At 36.5% G+C, this 27,745-nt stretch overlaps 2 protein-coding genes across 4 annotated transcripts in view; one reads left to right on the forward strand and one right to left on the reverse strand.

Annotated features, from left to right (window-relative positions):
- Positions 1 to 12,348, reverse strand: part of LOC146455221 (uncharacterized) — a 40,180-nt gene extending 27,832 nt beyond the window's left edge. Inside the window, exons 1-7 of one of the 3 annotated variants that reach the window (XM_085094488.1) lie at positions 12,229 to 12,348; positions 8,960 to 9,056; positions 6,548 to 6,746; positions 3,060 to 3,113; positions 2,915 to 2,971; positions 2,566 to 2,811; positions 2,259 to 2,424 (exon numbers count right to left, since the gene is read on the reverse strand). In XM_085094488.1, the coding sequence (XP_084950614.1) occupies positions 2,259 to 2,424; positions 2,566 to 2,811; positions 2,915 to 2,971; positions 3,060 to 3,113; positions 6,548 to 6,703 (679 nt within the window). In that variant the 5' untranslated portion in view covers positions 6,704 to 6,746; positions 8,960 to 9,056; positions 12,229 to 12,348. Of the gene's footprint in view, positions 1 to 2,258; positions 2,425 to 2,565; positions 2,812 to 2,914; positions 2,972 to 3,059; positions 3,114 to 6,547; positions 6,747 to 7,676; positions 7,801 to 8,959; positions 9,062 to 12,228 lie in introns of those variants that run through there. The other 2 variants (XM_085094490.1, XM_085094487.1) reach the window with 2 other exon arrangements.
- Positions 12,349 to 25,014: 12,666 nt separating this feature from the next.
- Positions 25,015 to 27,283, forward strand: LOC146455222 (uncharacterized). The gene is made up of 4 exons (XM_085094545.1): positions 25,015 to 25,049; positions 25,293 to 25,322; positions 25,417 to 25,455; positions 26,590 to 27,283. The coding sequence occupies exons 2-4, from the start codon at positions 25,297 to 25,299 to the stop codon at positions 27,281 to 27,283; spliced, it is 759 nt and encodes a 252-aa protein (XP_084950671.1). The 5' UTR covers positions 25,015 to 25,049; positions 25,293 to 25,296.
- Positions 27,284 to 27,745: the final 462 nt, after the last annotated feature.

Raw genomic sequence — 27,745 nt, forward strand, 5'->3', positions numbered from 1 at the left:
CCTTGATGACGCACCCGAAAATAAACCGCGGAGACAAACAATTTCATTCATCCATCCTGACCGATCAGCGAACACACAATAATAGAAAAATTAAAGATATGTAAAGCTACCACAACTACCGCCCTGCATCCTTAAATAGATGAACAAGCGCCACCAAACTTTGTGACTATTTTTTTTTTAGAACTTTAACAGGGAACGATTTGGTGTGGCAAGTTTATTGAATTTAATATTCAAATGGCAGCCAAATTTGACACTCCAGCTTCTCAGAAATTGTTTCTAATCAACAAAAGTCAACTTTTTTACTGTAATTAATTCATATGCATTAAGATCGGTTTAGTACTTTACTATTGGTTTCGATTACTATTTTAATAATATGGTTGTCTTTTGGAAGTTTTGAGGGAGTCTAGAATATAAAAATGGCGAATTCATATGGCGGTCGTTTGGAATCATGACTTAATTTCCACGCCCTATGACGTAATCATGTCCCTTAAAGAGCTCAAAGAAAACATACCAAGCCCCGAAGACGACAAAAGCCTGATCTAATATATGATTTAATATACATATTAAATATATATATTGACCTAATCTTTCTTTCACTTGGTTCAAGTTAACCACGATAAAAAAGGCCGGTCGGTAACCCTTAAATGTCAGAAAATAGCAAATTGACAAGTCGAAATCTTCAACCTTTATTGATAACGTGATTGTAATGTGGGGAGACGTCCTTCACTAGATGTTCGCCTTTCTGTTGTCCGTAATCAATATGTTCTTAAGAATTTTGCTAAAATTCCCACATCCAAACTCATAAGACTCTCAAAAACAAGCTCATTACACCAAAGTCACTCGCGATTGTGAAAAAATGATAAAAAAATTCTTGAAATGCAACACCAACACCACCGACTCGGACTGTTTTTGTTGTTGTTGTTGTTTGTTTGTTTATTTGTTTGTTTCAACGTGAGTTCGAGTTTCCGGAATTTGTATACCGTATTTTAATCACGGGCTTCTCATGATTATTTTTTTTTTTTTACAAATACAAACACTACAGTTACAAACACTACAAATACTACAGATACTCTGCCTACACAACTGAAAATAGAAATCTCACGCTACATTGTACTCTAATTACACAATTACTTTCTGTATTTACAAGATACTTTATATAAAGTTACAATATATGGATTTAAATTATCAAAAATATACATATAAATTTACATAATTTACATAATGCTATTTAATAGAAAAAAAAAAAAAAGAACAAAAGAACAGGCGGCACTTACTCCTTTACACAATAATTATGATTGATATTTAAAACAGGGTTCCATTTTGCCTGAAAATGTTTTTAAACTTTAATTGCTTTGAGAGGCTATAAGCTTTTCAATTTCATATTTTCTCTTGACTACATCTTCGAAAGGCAAAAAGAAAGGGATTTGGTTATTTTTGCGGCAATTCCACAAATGAATTTTACCTAAAATTATAAGGTAGTTGAGCAGGTCAGATCTCTCATCTAATACTCCTAAAATAATATTAGTATATTCCAGTTTTATTTGCTCCTCGGTTACTGTTAACCAAAAGTTTTCAAATTTAGTCCAAAAATCTGTTGAGAAAGAGCATAGGTAAAAGATATGTGCTAACGTCTCTCGAGAGGTTTGACAAAACGTACAAAGATCACTTTTAATCCTTCCGATTTTTATTAACCGGGTATTCAAAAACAAAATGTTGTTTAAAAATTTTGAACTGAAAACATTGTACAAATGTTTCAAGCGCGACTGATTTTACCAGTACAAATGCTTTTCGAGTCTCTTCTTCACTTAGGTTAAAATTTAGTTTATAGAAACCTCTTGAATGTTTTGCTTTTTCTTGAATGAGAAAAGCATAAAAGTTTCTATTCTTGCTCGAGATAGGATCAAAATCTTTGTTACCGCATTTTAACTCAAGTGTGTTTCAAACATTTCTATCAAGGATGAGATTCCTTAAATGCCTCGGCACAGAGCAACGAACAGCAGACCACGTCAAGTAATTTGAGCCTATTAGTCCCTTGTCCTTTGCCATGTTAAAGGATTCAACATTGCTCCGAGAAAACATTAAATTGCTGGTAAAAATTACACCAGTATTTATGTAATTATGATAACAGATCGGTTTACCCTCCATCTTTATATTGCAATTATTCCAAATTATAGAAATTCAGACCACCATTGCAGCATTTCGAAATAAAAGTCTCTCGTGATTCACTTAAAAAAAATTATGCACTAAGGTTCACTTACTTGTCTGAATTGTTTGTTGCCCATAACTTAGAGACGAGTTTTCTGTAACAACAGCAACTCTGAACTTATAGAGTACTGGATAGTAGTTTCGACGACCAAAAAAAGTTATTCCAATGTAAAGGCAAAGTTGTCCCAGATTTATTGTATAATTTGGCGTAATAAAGACCTAGGAAAAAGGTTATAAAATAAGAAATAAAATGGGCATTGAAATATCAAAACAAATCAAAATGGCGAGAGAATAGAAGGAAACAAGATTAGTAAGTCAGTTGACAGCAAAAACAACAATAATGAAGTTTAACGAGCGTACCTCCGACAAATATGCAGATCTAAAGGTACTTTTGTCTTCCGAAAAAGCCATCTCTATCATGTATACAGGGGTGCCACTCGTGTTTTTGACAGGCTCCCATTCCAATGAGATTGAAGTTAAAGTCGTGTTTGTCACTGTTGGTATGCCTGGAGTCGGAGAAATGGTGCCATCTCCAATCAAAATTGAAGTGAAGTTCTTTACTCGGGTCAAAAACTCGCAGCTCCTAAAGCAGCTGCTACTGTTTTTCTGTAAAAACAAACAAACAAACAAAGCAAAACAAGTGAATAATTGACCAAACAAATAATTTTTATACGCGCTCCAAGGAATTTTTCTCGTAACATTTACTTACACAGTCTTGCTTGCATGCTCGTTCGTCAGCGAAAGACTTTCCACACGGAATTAAACACTGTAAACGGTATAAAATCGAAATATGGAGTTAATTCGATTTTCAAAAGAAAACTGACTCCAAAACGAGGTCTGTCAATACAACTCACATCTTTGCATGACAGCGATTTGCAAGGCTGTTGTAGTTTAGTTTCCACTGGATTCTGAAAGAAAAGCAGATACAGCTATTAACTTAACGCGCAATTGAGAAGTCTGCTTTTGATTACCCTAAACAACCAAAGTGGTTTGAATTTCACGTATTTGGTATTATTCTTGATTGATCCATTCATGCACGCATCCATTAATCCCTCAAAACCCAGTAGCTGTTGATAATTTCAGTACATAGAGAATGAAAGATACTCCGAGTATGTTCATAGTGTCAAAATATTTAGACAACAAATGACAAAAACTTAGTTGGAAACAAGTTATATTTCAGTATGAAGTACATCATCATCAGACTAAGAATTTGCATTCATTCATTCATTCATTCACTGTTCGCTCGTTCGTCCATTCATCATTCCTTCACTGGTCGGTTACTGGTATTCGAACTTTTTTGAGGGGGAAGGATGACGTGTGGCAAACTGCTGACAAGATTTTAATGTACTTTTATTTGTGTCAGTGTTTACATACGAAAGGGCGAGTTTGCATAACTATCGCGTAGTTTCTAGTAAAAATAACCGGATCAGATAAACAAGTCTAAGGAAAAACATGAAGGGTAGTAACATTTAAAATATTTTAATTTTTATGCCTTGAAAACCTGACGAGATTCGAGATTTGGCCAGGTCGAATGGCGGTAACACCTCGCTACTAGTGATTTGCGGATATCAAAAAAAAACAAAACATTGCGAAAGAAAACCGAGAAGTATGGTGTCATTTGACATACTAATATCCAACTAATACAAAAACACATTTAGAAAACAAGAAAAGATTAAAAAGAATTGAAAAAATGAAAAACATTATACTGGCATAAAAATTTCCTGTCAGTTTAACACAAATTCAGGAACCAGCGTAAAACTCGATCGCAGACTGTATATAGATGATTTAGATCCGAAGTATAATGTAACTGATGTGAGACAGGCTCGTTTAATTTGTAATTCTGATGCTCTAAATCTTCCCTTCCTCCTATCAAATAGAACGGAAAGTTTCATAGTACGGCAGGTGTACTATAATTTTGTCGAAACGTACAAGGCAAAGTGGCTGTCAGCATGTGCGTCATTTTTTCATTTCATTCTAGCTTTAATGTTAGTCTTTTCGTAAGATATGATCTTATGGCAGGAAACAAATCATTTGTGCGAGCATGTTTAAAGAGACAACACAGTACTTAATTGATCACAACCTCACAACCTGATAGTCAAAAAAAGAAAAAACAAGAAAAGAAAAGAAAAGAAAAAAGATGATTCCATGGTTTATGCGGATCAACATCTCGGGATTTTTCAAAATTTTTCCCAATATCACTCATTTTGATGAATTTTAAAGTAATACTTGAGATATATGTTTTCCCAAATACTTCTTGAAATTAAAAACCGTGAACCTGCAGATACGGCAGACATCGAGAACATGCTCTCTCATCTTAATTATCTTTTCCTCGTTGAATAACGAGAGACATTACTGAATTGTATTCAAATTATAATTGGTTATACCAGTTATGTGTTGATAATTGAAAGCTTCTTTGTGAAAGAAAAAAAAAACACGATTGTGGGCTTTGCAAATGTCAAAGAGCGACAACTGCACTGTCGTGTTTTGTTGGCTTGAGATTTTTTTTTTCAGTGAAATCTTCGTTATAATTGAGAAGGTCACAAAAAATATTAGTATTAATTCTCCTTTATACGGCAAATGCTGTGTCTATGGAGACTCTGGCTGCGTGGGTAAAATTTTCCAACCAAGAGAGTTGCACGCATCACGTATTGTTTGTAGAAAATACAAAAGGATTGAGTTTCCCTTCAAAGCCTCGATTAGCATTGAAATATATATTTCATTTCACCCGAATTAGGCAAATGTCATGAATTTCACAATTTTGTTAATTCACAAATTTTCAGGTTTTACATATCCTGCCGTGAAATCTGGTTTTGAAACTTTTATTTTATAGAATGCGGCAGGTGCTGTTCTCGAACAAAAAAAGACAATTTTTAATATCTTGTTATTATGCAAAGCAGTTTTATTTCTATCACCCGAGGGGCCAAAATTAAAGTTGCTACCTTCATTTTAAAGATATTTCCTACAAAATTGTTACAATTTAGACCACCACGGCAGCAGGGCTTGTTGTCAATAACAGAATAGATAATAATTCCTTTCACGAATCGAACTTAAAATTGATTTCTTAATATAACTTATTTATTCAAATCATGCATGTTATTGACCTTGTGTAAACCGGGTGTCTACTGTTCGGTAAACTGGGTTAACACAAGGTGTACGTTTCTTGCCAAAATCTTATCTTTCATCGCCTGACAAAAACAATAGACAGTCGCCGCCGAAATTTGATGGCCATATACTTTGAGATTAAAATTTCGGTGTTTGTAGTGGTAAAGAAAAACCTTTCTTGATATTTCATTTGTAATATTAAACAATTATGTTGTTTTAGTACGAACGAACCCGATATACATTTGAGTTATTTTTCTTCTACACATCGCATTTCGCACGTCCCTTCACCGTGGCTGATTTGCTGGCTAAAAACTAATTTTCAACTTTATCTTCGCATATACTAATCTGTTCTGTAACGCATTTTAAACCTTTAGTGTAATTACTTTATGTTAATGACAATAATATTGTGTACCAGTGCTGGACTTTGCTCACAATAAACGGAAGCAATTATACGTAATTTGACAACTTAAGACCAAAGAAGAATTGAATTATTAAGAATTTTCTTTCTTACTGCAGAAACAGCACTTTAGCTCTGTATTCTTGAATTATCAATAACAGGAAACAAGTCGCATGGATTTGACAAAACTGTGCTCATTCTAAACGACATTTCGTTCAGCATCAGATGCTAGCAATATCGCATAGAAATTCTCGATTGTTGTCAAGTTCAAATATTGGTACCAGCGGAGAGATGGAAAAAGTTTTTTAAACAAATGTTCACGATCAGGACAACACAATTGGATAAACTGTTTAGTTCTAATAAAATCCAAGTTCAAAGGCATTGTGATAGCAGGTTTCGCTGATTGATGAAACAGGAAGAGTGATATTATTTTTGCCTTTTCGTTTACCGCTTACGTCAAGGAAATGAAGATTAGAATTTCTTATTTGTTAAAATTTAGGAAAACCAAAAGTAATTACATTTAGCTTATTATAAAGAAAACCACAAAATCTGCGCAGAAAAGAAAGAGTGGATTTTAATGCTGTACGTTTTAGTTTCAGTTGCGTGTTTTTAAGGAGATTAGTAAAGTCATTTGATATTAGTGCATAATTCTCGCCATTCAATAAACGCATTGGCAATTATAGACTTTTGTAATTCAGAGATCGAAATAAAAGTGAAAAGAATTGGATTATCTTTTACGTTGTTTCGATTTCAAACTAGTACATTGAGGAATTACTCTGAAGCTGACGAAAACACACAGCTACGAGAGAACTTTCTGAGAAGTATGCTGAAATGACGACTTACCTCAGTTATGCAGTTTGCGTAACATCGAGCTTTAATGACTGTCTCGGCGGTTGGATTCCCATCGACTTCATTGTATAGAGCAAAAATCCAGAGAAGGAACAGCAATTTGCAGGAAAACTGCACGTTGAAAGAGCGAGCGTGCATGAAAAGCCTCATGCTCGCGGCCCGAGATATTGCCCGTTTTCTTGAAAGTCGGGACCTGTTACAAAGAAAGACAGCTTTGAATATTGTGACAAATATGTTGACATGCAGTACTAATTGACACTTCCGCTAACAGGTTTAGATTCGTTGACTTGGAAGAGACGTCAAGCGGGTGAAAATCACATTAAAACGCATTGCTTATTGAACAATAAGATCGGGTCGGATCAAAGCAAAATTACGAAGTTACCTCGGGGAACCTTTAAAGGAAGGCCTGGGGTTGTCTTCGATTGCCATCTGGGTGGGAATTACATCACTAAAATAGCTCTCGCTTTAAGACGCCGTCCACACGTATCCGGATATTTTTGAATCCGCAACAATGTTATCGGATTCAAAAATTTCCTCTCTGGAGAGCGGATTCAAAAATTTCCGGATTTGCTTGCGAATGTGGACGATAGCCGTATGCGGAAAGAAAAAGTTGCGGATTCAAAAATATCCGGATTCGTGTGGACGGGGTCTAAGACTTCCTCGTAAATCGCCTTTCTCGACTTTTTTTAATTTTTTTTTATTGCCTTTAGATCTTTTGTTAGTAGCTAGCAACTGCTAGAAAGCCTTATGAAAATAAATCTCTTTGTTTTACTTTAAGTAATGAACGTTATTAAACAGAGCAAACGGATGCTATAAGCAATGTAGTAAAAATTCATACACTTATTTTCAAACATTACTAATTATGTTTTACTTGGGTCGAACTTTTAGGCTTGTTCTGGCTGGTGAGGTGAAGGAAATCATGTCTATCAATGGTTGAGATAACTGTTTTGGAATTCTACGCGTTTGGTTAGATTATGGTATTGTGAAACGTCGCGAGAAACAAGATGCTGGGTGAAGAACCGCGATGTTTCAAATCGTTGCGCTCCAATGCTCCATTTTTCATTAGAAATATAAATTGAAACTCTTGAGCTAAACCGTATTTTTCAATTGCTATCTTACTTACCCTCTTAGCTCAGTTTCTTGAACCACGATTCCCTGAAGAAGGGCGCTATTAGCACTTTCAACTCACTTTGTTGCTTGCTCACTTTATTGATTTAGGCCGAGTTAGCTTGAATTATACTGATCGACCACAAGCTGTCAAGGAAATTTAATTTTATTGACAAAAACAGAAAAAGTGCAAACACAATATAATTGCATTTGTTACTCATATTAGTCTTTTGAATAAAGAAATAAAAAAAAGTAATAAAATGCAAAACATCCTTGCTCTTCAATAATCTAAACCGACAAATATAAAGCTCGGCGCATGCTCCGTGTACTCTGCTGTATGCGCATGCCGTTTCCACCGTACTTGATGCTAAAGGAAGTTCAAGTGGTCTTCTTTAAGTACGATGTAGTAAAATAGTCGAACCGGTGTCAGAGTAAAAAGCAATTGAAAAGCATCACTGTAAGGCTGTGTTTTTTGTGCCAAGGAAACCTCAATCATGACATTCAGGCTGCAAATCCTACCGCTTATCTCGTTCTCTTTTTTATTGATATCAACCAGCAATCCATTTCTTATCTCGGTCAAATTTCCTTGGAATATTCTCTTTTTAGATTGCAACTGTTTTTCAATAACCTGATACTTAAGTACTGCTTTTCCGTTGCTTGACAACAGGAATTGGTTTCTTTCATATCCAAGGGAGAAAACGCGATATTGAGAATACACTTTTCAGCCTACGATCGATTCAGAGGTGATTCAAATCAAACTTGAAATAATAAAATTCAACAGGCTTAAGAAATACGAGGTTGGGAACAAAAGTATGTAATATTGCTATTATCACAGATTTATTCGCAACAAAAGCCTGTCATATTGTCTTGCTAATAGTGTTATTGAGTTTTTCTGAGGTAAATTTGAGCTGAGCTACAAGCAATGAATTTTACATGAGTTCACGTGTTTGAAATTCGAAAATGTGACCACTCGGAGGAAAAATTATCAAGTGCTTATTTCATTGTGGCGCTCTTTGCAATGCTTTACATGGTGCACGATTATAATGAAAAGTAATGCTCTTACGTGGGGGAGTCTATAGTTTGCTGTATAAGGCGCCTATAATTCTTCCTTCTGTTGAAAATCTCTAACTGAAGTGTAAAATAAAATTATCAACAGCACTGAAAGACTCACTGACTTGACAAGCATTTTGGTCTGTGGTTAGCTGCTTTGTTTTTGCTATCAAAATGGCTTTTTTTATCAATTTTAAATTACAAAATATAAAAGGGAAGACAAAAAAGGCAAAATATATGTAAACGCACCTGTTTATGGTACAGTGCTAACGTCTATTATGTTGTACGCTGCAACAGTAGCCTTGTAGCCTCCGGTGAAAAACTATATTTTGTCAACTTTTGTATTCTGCCCTGTATGTAAAAAAAAAAGGGTTTTAAAGCCTACTTATAGGTTTCTTATAGGAAGATTGCACTAATGTGCATTTAACAAATATGATTATTGAATAAAATTATCGGAGCATTAACATAACGTAACAAATGATATTGATTGTAGTCTTGCTTTCCAGTTACGTTAATGGTAGAGAACATTTAATTTTGCAGCGCGCTCACGCGCTTTGATGTTACCATGACAATGAAGTTTTATGAAGATAATGATGATGATGATGATGATGTTGATGATGATGATGATGATGATGATGATGATGATGATGATGATGATGATTGCCCTTCTTGGGATAATCTGTACTTTTAGTCTTTTTTGTTGTCAATTAATTATTTTTGGCTAAAATGTGTGCATGAGGATCTTTTTGCAAAATAGTATTTCGTTTATGAAAGAAATGTGATGGTATATTTCCAGCCTGGTGAATGAATGAGAATGATGATTATTCTAGAAAGTGACGCAGGCATACTCGGAAAAAAGAAATCCGAGTGCTCCTATCAGAAGTCGAACCTAAGACCTTCCGATTACTAGTTCGGATGCTCTACCACTGAGCTACAGGAGACTCGTGGGAGCTAAGGCCGTTAAACTTTAAGGTCGTTAAACTATGTTTGTCCCATGAACCTAGTTTAATGGCCTTAGCTCCCACGAGTCTCCTGTAGCTCAGTGGTAGAGCATCCGAACTAGTAATCGGAAGGTCTTAGGTTCGACTCCTAATAGGAGCACTCGGATTTCTTTTTTCCGAGTATGCCTGCGTCACTTTCTAGAATAATCATCATTCTCAGTATGTTGTTTGTATGGAAAATATCGTAACGTAGGGAAAACATATATAAACATGAATATATACACCCTCTCTGTATGTGATTTGTAGAATCATTCTCGGAATGACAGACGGCCGAGTGAGAATGTTGGTTGAATTCGTTCCCCTGAACAAGTGAAAACAAAAAATATTATCTGGATAGGCTGAAAAGAGGAGTTGCAACTTTCAGCATGCCACGAATATTTGGTTTGAGGAAATAAAATCTGACTCCCCCAGCAGAATCGAGGCCTTCTGCACACATGACAGCTGTTTTTCATATTGAGCAAACGCCATGAAACATGATGACTTTTTCAGGAATTTATCTGGGGACAATTTGATGTGAACGTGTTTGAACAGGCCTTTGTAAATGAATAAAAGTTACTTTTTTACAATATATTTTATATCCTTAGCTGATATTGGTGCTCTTTTGGTGTTTTCGGTCACTTTCGTTTAAATTTGGCGCTTTCCTTAAGGTTTGGGGAAATCCAGAAATAAGATGGCGGATTCAAGATGGCCGCCGGAAAATCCTTTAACGTCACCACGTTAAAGGGGGGGCGGGAGGGGGGGGAATCCATCTAATGATTTACATAGGATTAGCATTTGAGGCCTTTATATACTGAACTCTAGGATTTATCCATGTTAATAAAGAAAAAAATCAATTGAGAAGCTGTCATCAATAAGGACTGCGATTTACCACTCAGTTACGTCAAAGAAAATGCATTTAAATTTTTCCCTTACACAAGGTTACTTAATTTGCCGCCTACAATGAAAGTGAGCCGCAGGAAAGAATACGCAGTCCTTTAAAAAGGGTCACAATGCGCGTGGGATTTAAGTCTTGCCTTTTACTGTAACTTCCGTGTATTTTAACGAATTAACTTTTCCGACCAACGTGCAGATTTCGTGATAATTCCAAAGCGTGTTTAGTGTTTTCGGTATTTAAAAGAATATCAAAATGAAAATAAAGGAAATAATTCAAAAGATTGATCAGACGAATCATTACTAATGATGCTGGGATAATTAATCATGTAAATTACAAATCGGATTTTGCCTCTTGAACGCAATGACTCGGAGAAATTGACTGCCTTTTCGAGTTCTATTTTTGTTTTAATTATGTAGGTGCAAAAAAAAAAAGTTAAAACAGACAAAAAAAATCTGCGAACGAGAATTACCGACAGGCCATAACGAATGAATGCCTAATAATGGTATAGACTAGAAAACTCTTTGGAAACTCATGAAACATGGTTGTTGACAGGTGTTACCCACACTGTTTCAGTGTAAAGGAGCATACTTGATCTACTTCCTTGTGTAAAGTTGTAAAATCATAATTACGAAAAATATTGATACATGCAGACTCAATGATTGTATCTCTGTTTGCAAGGGCAATATGTAGTTGTCGAAAAATAAAAGTAGTTGGAAAGAGGAGGTCACGGCTCAAAAATACAATGGCGGATTTTTTTTTTTTTCTTTTTTTTTTTATGAGGAGGAGAAAAATCATCTGGTAACCAAAGGAGTTATACCGGTTTCGATCGCTTGATACCTGCAAGGCAAAGTTAAAGCAGATAGCTCGCTTAGACCGACAGTTTGTCTGCTTTCCTGTATTTATGCACAGAAGCATTATTAGTCTCCGACAAACCGGCTAAAAATATGTGTTTGGTTTCGTCCGGACCAAGAGATCATCACGAATTTGTATATGTAGTGTTGAAATTAGTTATCCATCTTTATTGAAAAGTCGGTCGACAGATAGCCAGGCTGTTAATCGTTTGTAAAGGCCTTTTCTACAATCATTGTGGTGTAAATTTTTGGCATCGCTTTCATCCGAAAAAACACACAATATATGTCAAGTTTAAAAGCCAGAAACTTATCGCTTTGAAGCGTTGCTGCTCAAAATAATCTTTTCTGCCTTCACGAGGGCTCATAGATTTGCATTTCACTGCGAACGTCTTATTAAGAGCAGAGGTTACGATGGAAAGAATCTACTAAATCTAAAACATTTAAGGCGATTAGGAAAAGGAAATAAGAGAAAAGCAAAACAAAACAAAGCAAACTCACCTTTCTGATAAACTGTTAATTCCAATGTGTTTTAATACGAATATCATCTTTCAATATTTTAAAGAGGAACGTGCTTTGAATGCTTTCAATAACTTCTTTGTCCTACTATCTACTTTTCATGAAAGATTCCATCTTGTCATGAAGAAACCATCAAATCATGATGAAATCACGCTTTGATGAGTCAATCGGCCAAAGCTAACTAAACATTCGTTGTTAAGCGCCAGGTGATCAGTTGTTCTTAGAATGAATTGTTTTGTTCAGACGCGATACGACGAAGACAAACGGATGAGGAACTTACCTCTCGAAATATTATCACTTGATATATCGGATAGGATGATTTTATCGTTCTCTGGTTGACTGTGCAAAGTCAGTTTTTCACTCTCAGCTTTGATCTTTCTGTCGAGCCAATGATAAGAAAACCAATTAGAAATTCAATAAATAATTTAAGTAGCAATCGAAATGGACTGTTAATTTATGAAAATAATGGTCATAAATTGAGGTCCCGAAAACAACAAACCCACAAATTTAATCCAGAAGAAAGCATTCCCAACAATAGTCAAGTTAAACTTTATTCAAGTCCGAAATCTCAATAAAAAAACTAAATTGGAGTCTGGAACTTTTGTCTGTTTAGGAAAGTGTCAAAAGTACATCCTCACTTGGTTTAGAAGCATTATGGAAAAAGTACGAGGAACAGCTCAAACCAATGGTAATTCAACATGTTCCTCTCTTGTTAGCAAAGAACACCAAGGCTGTAAAGTAAGTATTATTTCTATGGCCCAATGCATGTGGACGGGGGCCCAATGCATGTGGACGGGGAGTTACGTTTTTATATACAGGTGTTGGTTATAACTATTTATTTGTTGGAAAAAAAAATGTTTTCGTATTATCTAGGAAAAAATCTGCCTCCATGTCTGATACATGTGCAAAACTGGCCAGTGATCAATACAAACTTTCTTAGCTCAGTATCACATCATCATTGCTTTCCTGTGATGCTGGTTCTTGTCTTTTGGCAGCAGGAAACGTTTGTACAGCTTCCAATTATGTCGCAGTTTTTTTGAAAGTGGCTTTTAAAATTCATGTCGAAAATCGTTGCCTGGTCGGGCGCATTTACCGATATTGACCCTGTTATACCATCAACAAAATTTGCCAAAAAAGGTCATAATACGAATTAGTTTTCGTTGTATCGTATGCTAATCGTATTGTGATGTTTTGGTAGAGACAAAGGCTGAAAATACACAACTTAAAATACATTCAATTTTGATTCAAACCTTTTCCACGCTTTGAACTCGAAGTTTAGATCCTTCAGTTCATACTAAAAGAGATATCACCCACGTCTAAATGAAAACTGACAACAGCAAACAGACCCGTTGGATAATGAAGCGGAAAATGGCAACACCAAGCCTGAATTGGTCGAATTATTTACATTTGCTGATTGCAGCTTTTCGCCAACAGATAGAATAAGACTGACTATCCAAATAATGCTTAAGTGTTATAAAATACAGCGTAAATGCTAGTTTTACAATTATGTTGTCCTGTTCTGTCCCAATCTCCTTCTTAATTCTCCAAACGATCGTCATAAAGAAAAGGATTAGCCTTAAAGCTGGCTTAATGGATTTTATGAACATTTAAAAAAAAAGGTACATTATCAAAAGACAAGATTGCTCCCGGGAAGAAGTGAACATTGCCTTTTTTTTGTAAACAAGAGGCGGAAACATGCCAAGAAGCCGTTCGGACAATAATAGCAAAACTGCTATTTCAATTAATTTAAGTGTGCCTTGTGATGAACAGAAAGATTTCTGATTGACAGAAGCATTGTCGAATATGCAAAAAAAAAAAGCACAAGGATTTGCGTTTGGAAATCACAGCGACCTACGCAACTCTGTTTGAGCGATAGTTCGTTGGCTCCTATAGTAAGCGGTGACCAACACAAAAATAAAACTTACAAAACGCTTAAATTCGCTTTTCTGAGCCTCAAAGATGACAAAGCCAACGATGGAACTGCGTTAATGTTAATTTTGACCCTACACGCAAATGTTATCATCTGCTATATTTCATGAGAACACGAGCCTTTTGATATTCGCAAACATTTCCCTGGTGTTTTGAGACTGCTATGAAACGGTTCAAGTTTCTGTGGGACCCCAATGTTTTCATAGAAAAGTCATTAATTTTACCAGACGTGTTCAATGTTCTATAAAACAACATGAATTTGAATTGAACATGACCACCCATTAAATGATATTTGAATGTTTGGAATTTGTCAGTGATTTCGAAGTGACTGATAAACAACGTTGACCGGTCCACATGTCGTTTTCCCACACTGTTGATTAAGTTAAAATAGTTATGTTAAACAAGGAGACACCAGCAGAAAGAGTAAATTGGTCTTTCAAAGATTTTAATTTCATAGTCTTGGTGACAAACAAATGTCATGATTTAGTAATGTACGCAATATATATCATCACCATGACTCGAGCCAAAAGCCATGGGACACTCACAGAAAACTTTTCGCGCGACTCGTTTCACACTCTTCTCACCCCTTCTCCTCAGCATAGTATATTTTTTTAATGTCCACGTCATTGCGAATCATTTCAATCATTATCACAATTATGGGGGGAGGGGCGGACTCCGTAAGTCGAGGGTAGCAGATAACAAGACCAAAAAAGTTATTCTGGGCGTGAATTGATGACCATATCCCAAATGTGCATTTTCTGTCCTTTTTTTTTGTTGTTGTTGTTGTTCGAGTACCATCAAAAATAACAAACGTCATTTTGCTCCGAGGATTTATGTTTTGTCAAAGATTCGATGAATTGACATTTGAAATAAGACACGGTTTCTGAAATTTCAGAGTTGCTTAGCTTTACAGAAAGAGTCTGAGCAGTCGAAAAGATATGGCAAACTGAAATGTTCGCTAAAAGAAGTTGAATTTTATGCTATATAGTTACATCTTGATTATCGCATTTTTGTCTTTTATTTTACCCAAAAAATTGTTGCATTAGAAAATACGGAAAACCCTTACCAGTGTACGGATCCTCACATTCCCTTGTCGAGGAGAAATAAAGCCGCTTCAAGTGCTTCTAACCTGAACCGCTTTTCTATTGTGATGAAACCCTTTTAAGTGATATTATATTCAGTACTTATGGTTTTGCTGACAGATTACTCAAGAAAGGTTGGCTTCGTAGGAGTAACAGGTATTTATTCCGCTTTCTTTTGGGAAAAATGACTGACTTTTTAATATTCTTTTGTTTGCTTTCAAAATAGTCCTACTAACCTCTTTTTTTAGTTCAAAATTCGAGAGAAATCTTCATCTAGAGCGAGGCAAGTAGGGTTAATTTGAATGCAGACAAAAGGATATTAAAATGTGTGCCCGTTCTAGAGAGTTTCCGCCGCAGTTGAAAGGCGAACTGTTAGAAATACTCGACGGAGCAGCTTTTACTTGTGGTTTTGGAAACTGGTAAGGGTTATCCGAAGACGCTGACGCCTGTAATACAAAGAATTGTTGGGGAATTAAAAGGCAAATACACGATAATTCTGATAAATATAAGATATTGTAAGTCAACTTTGCATACAACTTAAGATCATGCTTGTTCTAGTGCTGTATTCGCCATTCGTTCCTGATTACTGTGGGTGATATTATTAACCTTTCAGATAGTCTGGCCGCACTGTTCCACTATAGGGGTTATATCGAATGGTCTTTGCGAGCAGTGTGTTTATTTTTGCGAGCACGAGCAGTTGTCAAATTTTTCTTGCGAGCAGCGAGCTCTTCAGAAAAATACAGATGGCGAGCAGTGAGCACTTCGAGTACTTAGTAAATTTTCCGCTAGCTGGAATCTCTCTTTTATTATAGGTTACGTTGTTTTGCGCCAAGTAATAGCTAATAATCTGGCTGACATCTCAAAAAAACTGCAAAAAAAAAGGTCCCAAGCTAGGGCGGTTCAACCAGTTCCATCATCTTACAGCCAATTGAGCCCTGCTTGATGCCAAATTACGTCACGTAGCTTCACGTGAGTCAGAATGCAAGCATGCGAGCAGTTGCAAAAAATTTGCGAGCAAGCGAGCACCCGTGTAATTTTTGCGAGCAATTGGAGCAAAGGCCAAATTTTGCGAGCACTCATAAATTGAATGGGACCATTCGATACCCCTCACTATTTAGCGAATTGTATTGTCATGGCATCTTCATGAAACTTGCAGATGTGAACTTAAGTGCTTGGAAGTTTATTTGATGAAATAAGAAAACGATCTGTCAACTGATTTCAAAATTATGGGCATTCTTTTCAAAACTCAAATAAATCGGTCGAATCCTTTTTACGAATAGGTCTATTAAAAAGAGTTCACCAACGCACCAATAAATAAGAGCTGAGCGAATAGTCAAAAGAGGACAATAAAGCAACGGAAGCTTTAGATTCCATTCATGCTCCTGTACAGAGACCCGGAATCTACGAAATGAAGCTGTTGACCACCTAAAAAGAGGTTAAAATAGTGAAATCACACAAAACGAGTGCTCCATAAATGAGTGAAAAGACGAGAGGAGAACTGCCCGCATATGGTAAAGAATGTGCTGTTTGTCAAAACCCAATCGCTTCTCGTCCGTTTTGAAAAAATGAAGAAAGAGAAGGGGTCAAAAGTTGACTCTTTTCCTATCAGCATTCAAACAGACTGGTAGTGACTTGATTTTAACCGTCGATTTGGAACCGGTCATTGATGTCAGCGTGGTAGGTGTAACACGCCGGAGAACTGCGCAGATAAAGAATCATCATCATCATAACCATTATCATCATCACCATCATCATCAACAACAACAACAACAACAACAGCAACAACAACAACATCATTATCATCATCATTATCATACACCCATCACACTTCTTCGCGGGTGCGTAGGGCAGCTACACAATTCTTCCATTTGGCCCGGTTTTTTCCAGAGTCGCAGTTTTTTATTGAGAACGCAAGCCATTTGTCTTTGCTATCAAAGCTCTGCATGATACCGAGGCACTGTACGAACAGGTAGAGAAAGATTTATTATAAGTAGCTTAATTTGAGACGTTCATCAGTAAAACTACGGGCACCCAGTCAATGTCAAATTTGACCACCAGCCATCCGAAGCTATTATCAAGAAAGACTGTTGCACAAGGGCCAAAGCGTGTCAAGCAGGTTTCCTGAGACTGAACACACTGGAATCAACTGGACTGTGGCGCATAAATGAAGTCAACCTGGAACATCGAAGTTGAACACGGACGGGAAGCTAATTAAACAACTGTTGGATCTTGAATACGTCTAGGTGACTCAGCCGTGTCAGAATGTATCAAGGTCGAGCAAGACGAGGGATCAAACGGATTATAATCAAATCTTTGGTTGAGTCAAAAGTTAAATTATGGTATGACACTCGGTTGTCAGGTGAAGATGAGAGCAACTTTTCACATAAATAGATTACATCTCACGAAATCTGTAAAAACGTTTTGCTCCCAATCAGACGTCTTCATTGACAAATGAATAAAGCCACATGACGGACAATACCAAACTATAACAGGCACCTAACACTCCTACCAAAGACTCTCAGCATGATGCCAGTCCAGCTCATACGCAGAACATAGTACGTGCAATTAGTAGGACAGACAAATGAGTTGCATGACCTAGCTTCCTCAAGGAATTTGTGTAACCAAAAGAAAAATAGAAGCCAGACTGTGTGTACACTACATATAGGAGCAAATTGGACGGTCACACAAACCAGAGAACAACAAGTTTTGATTTTTAGCTGGAAGTTGCTTAAGTCTTAGGATGATTTTCATTTGCATTTTTTTAAGGAGGCTTGTCTACAGGTAGCGTTGTTCATGCGACCCCTCAGTGACATATGATCTACAAGTACGTTGGGATCGATATTAAACAACAAGATCTAGCATACCTGCCCATCATAAGGATTTCCATATCACAGTTCAATTGTCTGCGAACAAAGCTTATACTTACTTCATGAAATGTGTACAACAATTAAGTACACATCAAACCGTTGAAAACAATTTCCAGGTACACCTCATGATCTGTATTTTATGCCGTCGTATCTTTCTTTTTTTCTTATTGATATTGTTCCTTCAGCGCTTTTTATCCCGTTCCTCAAATCAAGGGTAAGAGCAAACACTTCTGAATGTAAAGCGGAGTGACCAACTTTAATAATGGGTTTCACATTAATTAATTTCAGTGAACAGTTGTAGATAAATACAAAACCGAGGAAAAGGAACCAATGTGAGGCCGTATCTACATATTTTCGTATTCTCGGAGACTAATAAATTGGTGGAATCCAAATTTAAAGTATTCCAAGGCCTCTATGATAGATTGCAGTAAGGTAAATATCTTTCGGTATGCTTAGCTTCCTTTAACAATTGCATGTAGTTGGGATAATGTGCGATAAGTTGAATACAACAACTTGCCCAAAATTTGTTCGTACAGTTGCTGTATAACAACATGAATAAACGTTAAGTAAAAAGGCCTAAAATGTGGTAACTCTTTCTCTTTTCAAAAACAAAATTCCATTTAAGCTGCGAATATGCGCCGATTGATACACTGAAATATTAAGTACCGTGTACCATTCAATGTATGAATATGCTCACCTGAGCTGCTGTTTATTTTGAAACACCGCATCTCAGCAGGAAAGAAGCCTGGTGACCTGTTGACGTTTGATGTCGTTGCTATGAAGAATATTACAAAGGCCCTTTTTACGAATTCTTTTAAAAAAATTAAGATTTTGCGAAGGACGAGCCTTGACAAAAACGAATGTTCCTTGATAAGCTTTGAAACATTTGCGTTAAATTGAGTTTAAATAATTGCTTTGTAACTGTTTGTCAATAGGTTCATTTTATGCCTTGAGCAGGAGGTCATTGTGTGGTTCTTCCAGACGAGCCACATCAACCTTAAACGCGCTTAAAGGAGACATACTTGTCCCTAACTATGTGAATATGTCTTAACTAAAGTGCCAGCTCTTCTGAATACAAAATCAATACCGAAATTTACGTGCAACTGTGTAAGTTCCTTTGCTATTTTTAGATGTCTAAGTTTATTTACGGTAATAGCACAAGGCAGGCAATTTAAAGAGAAAAAAAAAATGAGGGTTTGTAATTACATAAAAAAAAAATCATCTCAAAATGATAATTTAAAAAATAGCTGATTCATTTGCGTGGCCAGACCTTGAAAATAGACCAAAGGAGAAAACCATGCTATGAGCTGTCGTATACAACACGAAAATACGAGTACCTGCAAGTGGACTAAAATTGAACTTTGACATATGTACAACACAAGGAAGTTATACTCTGCTTGTTTTTTAGTTTTTTTTTTTTTTTGTTTTTTGTTTTTGTCAAAGGTTTTATTAGACTATCCAACTATTCACGTACGAAATTAATAGTAATAAGAAGAAGAAGAAGAAGAAGAAGAAGAAGAAGAAGAAGAAGAAGAAGAAGAAGAAGAAGAAGAAGAAGAAGAAGAAGGAGGAGGAGGAGGAGGAGAAGCAGAAGGAGAAGAAGATGAACGGCTTATTTACACTTTGTTCTACATTGTAGCTTAATTCAACTGGGAAGCAACTTTACAAAATATATAGATAATTATAAATGATAAAAAACTACACTAATACACAAAATTTCAGCACAATTTCATATAGTTCAAAAGTTGCTTGTATTCGCCACCTTAACAGAAACGCGTGATACCGTATAATGAGATTATTTTGTGGTGAGACCTAGCATCACAAGGAAAGAGGAAAAGAAAAATTTAGGTTGGCAGGATGGAATGAACGGCGTATACTACTCTCATCATCGCAAACCGCAACACTTTCTTCTTTGAGTCTGTTGAAAGTTTCGGCATTTCAAAACTTTATAATATTCTATGACGAATTCTCGTGTGAACATTCGTGATTAAGTGATCACTTGTGGAAAACGCTCTCCCTAATGGTAACATTGCTACTTGTATCTCTATGTTTGGTAATCTGCCAAATTTATTTAACTATACTTCTTTCAGTTTTGTCTCTGATTTCATTTTTTGTCGCTATCAGCACCGCGGTTTGCATTATGAGACGCCAGTATAGCCTTATCACAAAATTATACATGGTGACGTGATCTATGTCACTGTAACTAGAAAATAACAACGATGCAAATAAATTCACTCAGAAATAAATACCATTAAACCACGCGTTTCGATTGCTTGATGCTAGTTTACCATAACATATATATTTCGTTCAAATACGGTGAATCTATACACCCTATTATTTAGCTTGAATGTAAGGAATACTGAAAGATTTCCATGAAAAATTGAACCGCTAACGAGTTTCGTGACAAAGCGATCCATAGAATTCGTATTAAAGGATATTGATCGGCCAATGTCAGAAATAGATCTATATTTAAACATCACTTTAATGACGTGGCAAATATCAAGGACTCAATACGAGGTCGATCAACCAACTGATCCGAATGTATAAACTCCCTGCAATCAAAGCGACAGTCTAGCGGAAGTGACGAACGAGAGTCGATCAAAAGCGAATAAGTCGTTTGAATGGCTTCAATTTTCCCACAATCAGAAATTGTGCATGGTTAACAACAAACAACGTCAGATGAATTTGTTATTCTATTACGGTGGTTCTATCAGTTACGCTTCTACTAAGCTTAAAGAGATATAGATATCAGTTAAAAGGCAACAATCGCTATACAAAAGAAAGTACAGGAGCACTAAAAATCTGTTTGAAAGTGTTACAGCATCAGGTGCGCATGTGTGCGTAACGGTCAGACATACTTTTTGAGGCTCCGCTTAAAGTGTTCAAAAAAGTCAATTTAGGTACTTATAATGAAATAAAAAAGTCATCTTAATTATAATTCAATCATAAATCATAATATTTTTCTTCACTTTACATCACTTTTTACTCTTTTGACAAATAATGTATTCAAAACTGACTTTTTTAACGCCTTCAAATAGTAATTCGTTTATGTATGTCCTTAACACCGCCTGCCTAGATTAGCTCGCTATTTGCAGGGGGTCTTCATTTGTAAGTAACTTTTGAAAAACTTAATAAAACTCGAACTTGAACACTCGCAGACATGAGTGAAACAATCTTGTAAACAATGTCAACTGAATACTTTTCCTTTCTTTAAAGTACGGTGCAGACCCTTGTATTGAAGTCTATGTTGGATCGAGGGACGAGACTAGAGCTTCGGTTAGCCTGAGTAAACCGACGTACGTCGTTTTGTGATGCTGCTACTTTGTCTAACAACTGCAGATATTCCATGCTTCTTGATTTAATTGGAAGAAATGAAACTTCTAATTTACGGAATTCAGCTTTTGATACGCTGTGTAGGTGTTTTGGCTTTGAAAAAGAAAACCCTGAAGGAACTTGTCCACAATACATTCTTATAGGCTTTTGTTTTTGTTGAAATATTTTAGTTCGTCGACCAAACTACTACAGTCGGACCTCTATTAAGCGGCCACCCTGGGGACTTTGGAAACTGGCCGCTTAATAGAGGTTGGCCGTTGAATAGAGGTATCGAATACAGCACTTTACTGACAAAATGATAATTTGGGACTTTGGAAGGTGGCCGCTTAATGGAGGGTGGCCGCTTAATAGGTGGCCGCTTAATAGAGGTCCGACTGTATATTCCAACGACGCTGTGTAAAATAAAGAAAAAATACTTTTCTTGCTGTAACGCTTATGTTTTTAGCTCATATAAGGGTTCCTTTAATGGTTTTGATTGTTTCCTTCAGTTTCGGTTCTTCTCCTGAAGTTTTGGTGAGATCCAAGATGGCGGATCCAAGATGACCGGCAATCATGACGTAATTACAACGTCATCATTTCCCGTTGAGGATCTATCCTCAAAGCCTCATCGTCATAGCTTTTATACTTGCGTTGGCGTTGAGGGTATCCCCAATACCCGGTCCGAGAAGACAAAAGAAAACTACGTAGGTCTCGATAGAGTTAATACAAACCATACAATTTATACATAATGTACAGTTTAATCACTGAACTTCGTGTCATGCAATTTGGTCTGGAAATCATACGTGTGATTTCAAAAACGAACGAGCGCTCAGCGCTCATTTTGAAATCTCACAGCTTTTTGTCAATATTGAATTCATCCATTTTAATCTGGAAAAGGGGGGATTTGGGCAACAGAAATTATAAAAATTCCCACAAACGACTTTTTTTGCCCTATATTTTTTCTGCAATCTGATTGGTTAGTGCAGCTAAGCCATGAAATTTGATTGGTTATTATTATTTCATTTTCATTTTGATTGGCTAAAAAATAGGATGCGATTTATAGCAAAAAATGGTGCGATTCGTGAATAAATCGCACTGTTGAGAGCCAATCAGATTGCCAGGATCACCAGTGATTTCAAAATGGGTGTAATAAAGAGTCAAAACCAAGAATACATGAAACAAGAAATATGAGTGATAGGAACCGACGTTTCGGTGCATCTTGCGCCATTATCAAGGTTACATAATTAATGATAAAAAGCGGTTTGTAAAAAGGCTAAGTTGAAGCGAATTTGCATAACATAGCGGCAAGCTAATTACTTAAATACTTTAGCATGAAGAGAATCGGACTGCACATTCAATGTTGGTTTAAGCTCTTGAATATACAGCATTTCATTTACAAGGCAGTCAAATTTGTTCATGCATTTCTTGATTACATTGAAGCGTGCTAAGAAATTGTTCGGAACAGCAGTGTTATGTTCTTTGTGGTAATGCTTGCAGATTGATGACGCCTTTTGACGGTGTCCCTCAACGCGCGTGTGAAGGTGGCCCTTTGTATACCCAACATAACCTGCATCACACAGGTCACACTTGAATAAATAAACAACACAAGAATATACCAAGAATATACACTTTATAAATAAACAAAGTGACTAAATAAGTTTTGGTGAATTTAAGGAATATGTAAGATATACCTGAATTATTGTTTCATGTGAGGACCAAACAAGTCAATCTACAGAGTACCTCACCAATTTCCCGAAACTTAATGTATGGTCCCAGTTAGTTTTGTTTTCCCGAGAGTCCAGATATTTCGAGAGACGAAGTCGAGGCAAAAAATCAGGACTCGAAGGAAAACAAAACTAACTAGTTTCCCGAGTGACCATACATTAATTGCTTTGATAAATATTTAGACTTTCCCTCAAACAATCATAGCAAAACAAACAAACAACTGAGAGGGCAACAGCTGCGGAATGGTATCCTGGTCGGGACACATTTGTATTTGATCAGGGGCACGTGACTGAGAATCAACCAATCACAGTGCTCGTTTTGTTGAGTGAAAGTCTAGGTATATAAATATTCATCACTTTCACCGATACTGAGGTGAATAATTGTTTTAGTATATACTACACAAACTGAATAACTAGCGGACCAAAAAATTATTTCATTTCTGACAATATACCGACAAATGGTATGAAATTTTAAAATCTCGCGCACCACTCGGTAAGTGATTTCTTAGTAAAGAAAGTTCCGTCTCGCTTTCTTGCAGATAAATAAAACTTTTGAGGACCCTTGTTTAGTTCCTGGAGTGTCATTTCTTCATTTTTTGTCTTGTTGTTGAAACCATTCTGAAAAATATTAGATGTTTTATTGTTTTCATTGTAATTTTAGTGCTCGGCAGTTTTCGTAAACAAGGGATTGTATTTTCGTTTTTCGCCTTAGAATAGGAGGTTGAAAAGATTAAACAACTTACCATTTAATAACGTCAAACCAAACTTTGTTTCCATTTGTATTTTTTTTTTTAACACCCGCCTTGTTTATCGAAATAATTTCCTTAAAAATAACCGTGGCGAAACTGGAAGCCATCTTGTTTCTGTTCGGCTGCTCGGAGGTAAATAGTACTTCGCTATAAATCACCTCTGAGCTAGCCAATCAGCGCGCGCGAAAAGTACTATTCACTTGCAGTAATCAAACTCTCAGATGATGAGAAGTTTTTAAATTTAAGGTAAAAATATAGAGGCTTGTTTGACCAGATGGTACAAGTTTGATATTAGAAGAAACCAAAATGGAACCACTATACATGATGGCTCTGATCTTACAGGAAATAAAATTATTGACTCAACTATGACTATTTATGTTTGGCTATGATCTAAATTTAAATTGTCTTAATTCAAATTATATCTAAAAAGTGGGTTCTCAATAGTTGTTGTTTGTGGAAAAGCGGGGAGTCTTTTTCGATCGAATTCTGTAGATTTCCAAAGAAATAATGTTTTATGGCAGAGTTTCGGAAAAAAATTGAATTCCGAGGTACTGTTGGGATTTTATTTCGATAGTGCGAAGTTCATTTCAACGTGGCTTTTAGCATTTCGAGAACTGAAGGGAAAGTTTATAAATCAATATCAGAGTCCTGCTATCAGACTCCCCTTGGGTTGCCTATGACTACCATTCCTGAGGAAAAAATATAGAGCCTTTTCTGGCGAGAGAAGGTGGAGAGGGGGGCAAAGGGGCCAAAACTGTTTAATAAGCCTAATTTTTCGGTGGGGTGGGGGATGGGGGTTTAAAAAAATGACAGATGTACAGAGGGACAAGAATCAGGCCGCTTTATAAGCCTTTAAGGCTTTCTTGCTTCGTATCGATATGCAAATGAGCTCAACATGAAAAGCCGATAATTAATTGTAGTTTAAACAGTAATATATTCACATTCATTCAAAAGACACTCTATGACTCACGCTAATTGAGTTATGGGAAGAAAAATTTTGCCCATCCTGAATGGAAGTAAAAGAATAAAGGATTATACAGAAGACAGTAAAGTAATATCTTTCTCCCAAACTCAGAAAATCCAAACCAAAGTAAACTACAAAATATGGCAAATTTTTATAAACAAGATTACACAAAACAAAACGTAGGGAAAAATTTCTTCTGCTATTTATGATAATGCGGTTGAACGTTTCCAGCAATGAAGTTTTCTTTATCTCTAAAAGGGATGTGAACAGGTGAAGCGGACAAGGAACCGGAAGAGGCCATATTAAGGACTTTAAGATAGGACGACTACGGACTACGGCTACGGTTGGACGTGAATCAGGGACTGGATCGAGTCAGACTGCGCGTGATCATTAGCCCGTGAGTTTCCCGCGTTGTTCGTAGTCCTTCCACTACGGCGAGTAGTCGGCGAGTTTGACGTAGTGACGACTACGTAAGTATTTTTTTTTGCTGTTTCTTGCCATTTTCTCTTTCCTATTTATGTTACAATGTTAGGTCAAACAAACCAAAGCCTTCTTGTTTTGAGTTAAAGTAGTGCCGATGTTTTTGGTTCATTTATCGCCGCGAATTAACTGACACAATGTGACGACCATGTAAACATAGCACATGCATGTACACTTAGCTGTCATAAGCTTTAAGCTTACTGTCATTTCTTGTTTTTCCTTTTTTAACGCAGAATTATGTCTAAGGAACAAGATACTACCAGGTTAGTTATGTTTAGAGATGAATAATTTCATACTTTTAAATGTCGATACTGCTACCATAAGCAATAAATTTTAATCCATTTGTTTACTTTTCAGTGGCAGTGCTGCAGTGCTGCAGGTTTCTCGGTCTACAAAGTAAGTAAGAAGCTTATGTTTTCACTCTGTAATCTCTGGCACAGAAATAAGCAATTGTCTTTTAATGTACTCCAAGACTGTGCCTTGTATTACTGTATATCATACCTCACTTTATTATTACTCAAATTTGGATCCATACAAAGATTCAGCAGCGGTTGTTTTTCAATGAACTTGACAAATTTTCAATGAAACATCAACTTTTTGATCAACCAGCAGTGTTTTTTTTGTTCATATCTTCATTTTTCAGCTGCGTTTGCGACCTTGAAATTAATGCAGTGGGAAAAGTTTGGCTCTGAAAATCTTCAAAGAACCCTTGATTACTAAATTTAGGCAGGAATTATGTACTGGTCAAATCTCCCCCTGACATACTGCGGGCATTTGACCTCTTTGCCTTCCCGGTGGTGGGGAATTTAAAACCTAGCCGCAATGTTATATGAAGTGTCACAGTGCTTGCACGAGGCATGATAAGTCATGGCGGAGTCGACGTGTCAATTTTGTCTGATTTAAAAGGGAAGAATTGTGTGCGGCGCCCCTATGCACAAGGTTAAATAATCTGAGTTTAGTCTATGATGTTTGAGATATTGTGTTCGTATTTCAATTATGTCCACAGCGTTTTTTCTTAGTTTTTATTACATTGGATGCAAATCAGTTGTTAATTTAAACTTTGGTTCGAGAACTGAAGGCGTGTCTGGCATCCTACATTTTTCCATGTGCGTGTGAAACTTGAGATACCACTTGCAAACACTGGCGGCGTTCTCGATTATGCTTTTACTCTAGAACTGAGCAATTTTTATCTCCATGTAATGTTATATATGGCTTAAAAACTATATAAAATAGAATGGCTTATTTCCCCGGGATAGGGGCATTTGAACAGCTATTTGGCTCAGGGAGGGGGGAATTTGAACACTAATTTTCTAAAAATTCAAATGCCCAGGGAGGGGGATGTTGAAGCTTTGATTTGACTGGTACATTATATTGCAGTGCACAATGGGAAGGTTGGCTGTTTGACTGTTGAATGTACAACAGCTTCCTGTATTCTGAATGCCTGTATTTTCTATGGAATAGTATAAAATGCTGATATGGTAGGTAAGCGTATCTTACAAATGTGTTTGTGCCTCTTCTTTTTACCGTTAGTGCGCCATTTCGATGGACCAAAGCAACCAACTCACTTTTGTTACGTGAAGTTTTCACCGCTGAGCCGTTTATGTACAAAGTTGGCAGTAAAGAGGCTGGTCAGAAGTGGTCTCATGTGGCCGACAAACTAAAGTGGTACGACCATTTCAAAGACATGCCAAGGGATCAGCGAAGCGTGAGGGAGCACTTCAACAAGTTGTTAGCAGAGTACAAGCGAAAAAAGAACAAGGAAGAAAAAGGAAGTGGCATAACACCTGATCCACCAACCGAAAATGAACAGATCCTTGAAGACATAATTGAGATGATGAATTCAGCACCAATCCGTGTGGAAGATTCTGACAGCAAAAAACAAGAAATCAAGAGGAAAGAGGCCCTTGTGTGCAGGGATAAAGCAATGACAACTTGGGCAAAGGCTGGAGGAAGTAATGAAGATTCAAATTCTGATTCAGATGAAGACACTGGCAATGATAGCAAGAAACCTGCTACTAAGAGAGGACGAAAAAGAAGAAGCCGCTCTGATGCCTTTCAGTATTTGGCAGAAAAAACTTCCAAAGAAGCAGAGGTTAAAAAGGAAGAAATGGAGTTACACCGACAACAGTTGCAACTTCAGGCTGAACAGATGAAACTGTTCATGCAAAGCCAGTCTAACACACAGAATCCTATTGTTGCACTTTTACAAAAAATTTCCCAGTAACACTGTGTGACATTGTTGGCATTTGTTGTGTTTTGAGGTGTGTATTTTTCAGGGCCTTAATTCATTACTTTTTATAGTTTTCAAAAAGTAAACTTTCAAGCCCTTAATGGCAATTTGTAAGAGAAACAGTGCTTTTCTTCTCCACAAACTCCTTTATTCCATGCGGGGGAAATTTCAGGATTAAGGGTGAACAAACTGTTTCATGCATGGCATTTTTTACTGTTTCAAGTGTCATGTCATGGCCAGTTCCAGTTATTTACTGTTTACATGCATGTAGACATCAACTCAAATACAAAACTAACATTAAGTCACAACAAAGACCCTATCAAAAATGGCTGATATTTTAATATTCTTTTGTCTGCATTCAAATTAGCGTCACTAGCCTTGTTCACGGTGAAATATTCTTTTGATTTTTGAACTCAAGAACGAGGTTAGTGAGGCTAATTTGAATGCAAACAAAAG

Source organism: Pavona decussata, unplaced genomic scaffold (genome assembly GCF_977016875.1).
Source record: "Pavona decussata unplaced genomic scaffold, jaPavDecu1.1 SCAFFOLD_281, whole genome shotgun sequence".
In the NCBI taxonomy this organism is placed as follows: domain Eukaryota; kingdom Metazoa; phylum Cnidaria; class Anthozoa; order Scleractinia; family Agariciidae; genus Pavona; species Pavona decussata.

Bases quoted from the DNA above. Each gene is read 5' to 3' on its own strand.
- LOC146455222 (XM_085094545.1), top strand. From the start codon at position 25,297: ATGTCTAAGGAACAAGATACTACCAG. The intron at 25,323-25,416 runs GTTAGTTATGTT...TTTACTTTTCAG, and splicing joins AAGGAACAAGATACTACCAG to TGGCAGTGCTGCAGTGCTGC. The intron at 25,456-26,589 runs GTAAGTAAGAAG...TTTTACCGTTAG, and splicing joins CAGGTTTCTCGGTCTACAAA to TGCGCCATTTCGATGGACCA.